A 6,759-nucleotide genomic window follows, 5' to 3' on the forward strand; every position below is an offset into this window, starting at 1 on the left:
TTTGGGTTTTTTATATGTTAAATTATTATATTGTCATTTTGTATTTAAAATTTATTTTTTTAAGTATAAGTAAGTGTATTTTAATATTTTTGGTGATAAAACAAGTGATGTGATAAAGAATTATTTTTATAAAAAACTAAAAAAAATAAAATAACCCAAACATCAAACGAGCTCAAATTAGATATCTAACATGTGTGAATTTTGAATTTTTCTGTTCGGTCCATGATTTATTTATCTTATTTTTTATGTGAAAAAAATATTTTTCAATAATAATACTTTTAAAAAAAAATCAAATTAAACATTGTCACTAACTCTCACACAGTAACACTTCTATGATACAATAATTTAGTGTACAATAATGAATGAATCTTTACTTTTATATATATATATATATATATATATATATATATATATATATATATATTATTATTATTATTATTATTATTATTATTGCCTATTCACTCTAATTTAAAACGTTTTAAATCAGAATCGAATTCGTGACTTTTATTCTCTTATGAATCACTTTTGTCATTTGAATTATCTTAATATTTCAGTTATCTTTTATTTTGTTGAACTATCCAACTAAAATGAATCGTTATATTTTTATTATTTATATTCACCCCATTCATATAATCCTTTCGTTCTAAAAAGTAATAGAAATAGAAAAAGAGTGTACATCACATGTGTATTGTATAATGTACTATAGATTTGGTTTTTTAACAAAAATAATTAAATGCTATTATTATTAGTGTCTCAATCAAAACAAACAAATCTTAATGAGGGTATTCTAGTAATTTTACATCTTTCTTCTTGATTGTGCCTCTATAAAACAAGTCCACTTGGATCAGTTCCCTCCCAAATCAAATACTCTCTCTTTCTCTCTCTTCTCACTTCAGCTCTGCAACTAACTGCAAGGTTCCTTTCTCTCTCTCTCTCTATATATCTATTATTCAAAGTTAAATGTGTATGTTTATGATTGCTTATTTATATCATCTCCATGACTCACGAAACCCTAGGAAAATCACAGAATTACTACGAGATTCCAATCAATCCTCTCTTTCAATGTTCACAATTACATTAACTACAATTCCTCATTGCTGCTTACTCTTAGGTAAAAAAACCTTCGCAGATTAATCATGGAGAAAGGCAACTCAACGTCGTCAGGTCTTTTAAGGACGAAGTCCGATCAACTAGTCGAAAGCGTCTTAGCCGCGCTTAAATCGCCGGGATCTGCTTCGGCTTCAAGTGACGCAACGGCGGAGATCGCCGGAGGAGGAACGTCATTGTCTCGGAAATCCAGCCGGAGATTAGCGTCGCCAGGGAGGAGTCACATAAGGAAATCCAGGAGTGCGCAGATTGGAAAACAGTTACAGGATTTGCAGGATGACGTTAGTAGTGGAGCCGCTCTTAGCCGAGCCTCAAGTGCTAGCCTCGGCTTCTCTTTTTCATTCACCGGCTTCACGGTACCGCCAGATGAAATCGCCGATTTAAGACCTTTTAGCGACGATGACATGGGTAAGTTAATTTAATTCCTTTTATGCTTATTTATTTTAATTATAATAAAAATTCATATTTATTTTAAAATATAATTATAGAAACTTAAAAACGCCCCATTTTTAAATAACTCGTATCCCACTTTATTGGAAGGGATTAATTAGGAGTTATGACAAATATTATAACAAGTATTTCTGTCGCTAGCTAGCTATTTAGTGCCTTGTTTATTTTGGATTATTAATTATAAATACACTTCACTTACTTATTTGAAAAAGTAAAACACATATATTAATTTTTTTTAAAAATAATTATAATTTGATGATAATCCCAAATAATAAATAAAAAGGATTTCTCTCAACAATTATGGTGACCATATAAAATTTCTTTGGATGCCCACTACTCTTATCTAATCACATTAATTGTCGGAGACACTTGTCTCTCGATGCCTACTCTATATCTATACACATTAAAAAAAAAGTAAAAGGACCCCCATTTAGGTGCATTTTCTATCTTTTTCTTTGATACAAAATTTACTTTATAATAAGTATTAATATTTATTTTAATAAATCTCATAAAATAATAATTACATACTATATAATATGTGAAAGCACTTAAAACACTAACTTATACTGACATAATAAAATACTTTCTTTATGTCAAATATATAATTTTGGTGTTTATCAATAAAAATTTGTTTAAAATTATTATTATTTTGGTATTTTTATAGATGATTTTGTTTGATTAATTAAAGTTTATAAACATATTAAATATGAATTATTCGATATATAAAATTAAATATTCAAAAAATTAAACCTATATATAATACATCCAATTCAGTAGATAGAAATTTAGAATATAAACAATGTAAATGATCAGATTTTAATTTAATGAAATTCGATAACATAACCCTCCTCTATAACTAATATCGTATTTGTATAGAAATACCAATCTTCAATTATTTCTCATAGGGTAGTTAATATATTTCTTGAAAAGATAACAACTGGCCTTGTCACTTACACAATTTTGGCTCATAGTCCAACTCCTAACTATGGCTCAGGATAATAATTATTTTTACAAAAAAACAAAGGATCCATAAGCATTTTAATTCTTCATAATAATTTAAAAAAATTAAAAATATATTAAAATTAATAACTATAATTTAACATAGTTTGTTAAATTTTTTTTATATGTTAGATTTAGAGTGTAGTGAGTTAATTTCATATAAATTTCATTTTAATAGATTTTTACAAAAATTAACTCATAACTAGTGACAAGACAATTTGTCTAAGAGAATAAAATTCACGAGTTTGAGTTTGAGTTTGAGTTTGAGTTTGAGTTTGAGTTTGAGTTTGAGTTTGAGTTTGAGTTTGAGTTTGAGTTTGAGTTTGAGTTTGAGTTTGAATATGTTAATTTTTTAAATTCAATAAAAAAAATGATAAATCTACTAAATTACATGTATAATTAGATGATGTTTATGAAAATATAAAATTTAATTTATTATGATATTTAGAAGAGGGGACTTGTTTGTATGTATCATTTGGAAATGTCACTTTTACTGCATTAGTTTATCATTTGAATGTACATAAGGTGAAATATGTTATTACCTTTTCTCATGGATACAAAAATTAAAATTGTTTTCAAACAAATTATACCAATTTGAAAACACTTTACAAAGTTTCAACTAGTGATAATATATGAATCCACTATGATAGTTTAAATATAAAGTATATAAAAAAAGAAGAGAATTAATAGACTCGGCCACAGCATGTCAAATAGCAACACAATTCCCAACAAGATGTAGAATTAATGATCCTATATCCCTGAAACCCATGAATTCATTTATCATCCAAATCAAAACCCATTGATAAAGAAGAATTAAACCTGTGGCTCAGATTTCCTTTCATTTCATTTCATAGAGCTACAACAAACGAGACAGAATTAAGTGAAGATAAGAGATAACAACTTTTTTCTCCCCCTTCAGTCAGCTTCATAGTAAAAAAGCATGTACGTACCCCGTCTATAGTCACTGTTCTGCATGTGTTTCTGTGTGTTCATGGTTCCCCTCCCCCACCCACCCTATGTATAAAACAGGCAAACAATGAACATTAAGTATTTTTATTAATTAAATTAAACACTTTATGTGATCATGCTTTCAGCTGATCAGGATCTTGAAGCTGGAATCCGGAAGAGAAACATTCAAGCAGAGCCAACCTTACCAATCTACCTTAAGGTATTAATTTATTTGATTTCATCTCTTGATTTCTAACCTTGTATTAATTTATTCATGAGAAACTGCAGTTTACAGATGTCACGTACAAGGTCATTCTCAAATCAGTTGCATCAACAACTGAAAAACACATCTTGAATGGGATTACAGGGTCAGCTAACCCAGGAGAAGTTCTGGCTTTAATGGGTCCTTCTGGTAGTGGAAAGACGACCCTTTTAGGTCTCTTAGGAGGCAGACTAAGAGACCATACTCCTGGAGGTTCAATTACTTACAATGATCAACCCTATTCCAAGTTTCTTAAAAGCAAGTAAGTAACTTAAAAAGTTTTATCAGTTATTTTCTGGATTAATAATTTGTACTCAAAATCAGCTGGTTCAATAAGCAGGATAGGATTTGTGACTCAAGACGATGTTCTATTTGCACATCTGACCGTGAAGGAAACCTTAACATATGCAGCTCTGTTACGTTTGCCAAAGACACTCACAAAACAAGAAAAGGAAAAACGAGCTCTAGATGTTATCTATGAGCTCGGTTTGGAGAGGTAATTAGAAACTGATCATAATTAATTTAATTATAGGAACAAGACATTTCAAAAAATGAATTGTGGCTGGGCTATGCAGGTGTAAGGATACTATGATTGGTGGTTCCTTTGTTCGAGGAGTTTCGGGTGGAGAAAGGAAGCGTGTTTGCATTGGTAACGAGATTATAATAAACCCATCAATTTTATTACTTGATGAACCAACTTCTGGCTTGGATTCCACAACTGCTTTGAGAATGGTTGAAATTTTACAAGATATAGCAGAGGTAATGTATTAATACATACTTGTTTTTGCTCAACTTACCTCGATGATAATGATTCGACATATATTTATTATATATAGGCTGGGAAGACAGTAATCACGACGATCCACCAGCCATCGAGCAGATTGTTTCACAAGTTTGACAAATTAATCCTTCTTGGGAAAGGGAGTTTGCTTTACTATGGGAAGGCTTGTGATTCTATGGTTTATTTCTGTTCCATTGGATGTTCACCACTTATAGCCATGAATCCAGCTGAGTTCTTGCTTGATCTGGCAAATGGTAATTTATCTGATATTTCTGTACCATCTGAGTTGGAGGATAAAGTTCAAGTACTTCTTGGAAATTCAGAAAGAGATACAATAAGAAATGGAAAGCCATCACCACCTGTAGTGCATGAGGTAATTAATTTGATTAATTAGTTAAAACAACAGCTATACATATATATATATATATACTTAAAACTGTTTTGATATGAACACAGTATCTTGTGGAGGCTTACGAGACTAAAATGTCTGATGATGAGAAAAAGAGATTGATAGATCCTCTTGTTCCTATAGCAATCGACGACGAATTGAAGTCGAAGATTTCAAGCTCGAAACGAGAATGGGGAGCAAGTTGGGGAGAACAGTTCTCAATATTATTCTGGAGAGGATTAAAAGAAAGAAGTCATGACTATTTCAGCTGGTTGAGAATCACCCAGGTGCTTGCAACAGCAACCATTTTAGGCTTGCTTTGGTGGCAATCTGATGTTAAAAGCACCAGAAAGCTGCAAGACCAGGTAAGTCATACATAATAATAATAGTGAATAGAGAATTTGCAAATGTGGTTTGATTTGATTTGAACACTGAATGCAGGCAGGATTGCTATTCTTCATAGGAGTATTCTGGGGATTTTTCCCAGTTTTCACAGCAATATTCACATTTCCACAAGAAAGGGCAATGTTAAGCAAGGAAAGAGCAGCAGACATGTATCGATTGAGCGCGTATTTCATGGCTAGAACGACAAGTGATTTACCACTTGATCTTTTGCTTCCAGTACTTTTCCTGTTGGTAGTGTATTTCATGGCTGGCTTGAGAAAAACTGCAGAAGCTTTCTTCCTAACTACTTTTACAGTCTTCCTCTGCATTATAGCAGCTCAGGGACTTGGATTAGCCATTGGAGCTTCATTAATGGACATAAAGAAAGCAACAACTCTTGGCTCTGTAACTGTCATGACCTTCATGTTAGCCGGTGGCTTCTTTGTAAATGTAAGTTATAACGCTAATTAAACTAAATTCATTCCATGACATTTATTATTTTATAACTATCTTTTAACAATCTATGCAGAATGTTCCTGTGTTCATATCATGGATTCGGTACATATCCTTCAATTACCACACTTATAAGCTTCTACTGAAGGTTCAGTATGGATATGAAACGCATGCGGTTGGTGGAACGAAAATTGACAACGGGTTAAGGGAAGTGTGTGCTCTTTTAGCGATGGTATTTTGTTATCGTATATTGGCTTACTTATCTCTTCGAATGATGAAGCTTCAATAATGGTAAGATGTTTTAAATAGTAAACAGATTACAAAACTATAGAAAAATATATATGGATTGGTCGGTCAGAAAGAAAGGCCCAAATGGTGAGGAATCGAGAATTAACTTTATGCAGCAGCTTCGTGGTCGTTGTTATCGTTATCGTCAATCAGGTTAATCAGGTTATTGTTATGATACATATATATATTGTTGTGTTAACTTGGATGATGGATCATTTCCATTTTGAATATTTGGTAATTAATAGAGGGATTTGTTGCCAAATACCAATGATTTTGAGTTTGGTCACCTTTTTTTCTTCTTTTTTTAAGCATGGTTTGGTAAGTTAGTTATGAGAGTGGTGTTGAAATGTTATATTGGTGAATTGATTTGAAACTTCCTTTTGTTTTACAATAATCAAATTTGGGTTCTTGATTTTCCAGTCTTTAAGTTTTCACTTTTCTATAATGACAGTGGATTACAAGAGAAATCATAATGTGATTGTTTTATCAGTTCATATTTGTTGTTTCTTTTATTTTTAAATTAAAAAAGGATTTGGTGTGAATTTCTCTTTAATAAATTTTTTCTCCTACTATATATTTCTTTAAATATAAGTACTCACCGAATTATAAATAAATATATATAAAGTTATTTGCTTGTGATAATTATTGTGATGAGAAGTGACCAACTTGAAACCGTGTGGAATTTGTAGTGAGAAAAGT

General features: G+C 31.0%; 1 protein-coding gene across 1 annotated transcript; it reads left to right on the forward strand.

The window, feature by feature from the left end:
* The first annotated feature begins 863 nt into the window (after positions 1–863).
* On the forward strand, positions 864–6,472 carry LOC124919258 (ABC transporter G family member 22-like). The gene is made up of 10 exons (XM_047459460.1): positions 864–915; positions 1,112–1,515; positions 3,651–3,724; positions 3,793–4,028; positions 4,107–4,262; positions 4,342–4,525; positions 4,603–4,920; positions 5,004–5,300; positions 5,377–5,769; positions 5,849–6,472. Exons 2-10 carry the CDS (start codon positions 1,137–1,139, stop codon positions 6,059–6,061), a joined length of 2,250 nt encoding a protein of 749 aa, XP_047315416.1. The 5' UTR covers positions 864–915; positions 1,112–1,136; the 3' UTR covers positions 6,062–6,472.
* The last annotated feature ends 287 nt before the right edge of the window (positions 6,473–6,759 follow it).

This window comes from Impatiens glandulifera, chromosome 1 (genome assembly GCF_907164915.1).
Source record: "Impatiens glandulifera chromosome 1, dImpGla2.1, whole genome shotgun sequence".
Lineage (NCBI taxonomy): Eukaryota > Viridiplantae > Streptophyta > Magnoliopsida > Ericales > Balsaminaceae > Impatiens > Impatiens glandulifera.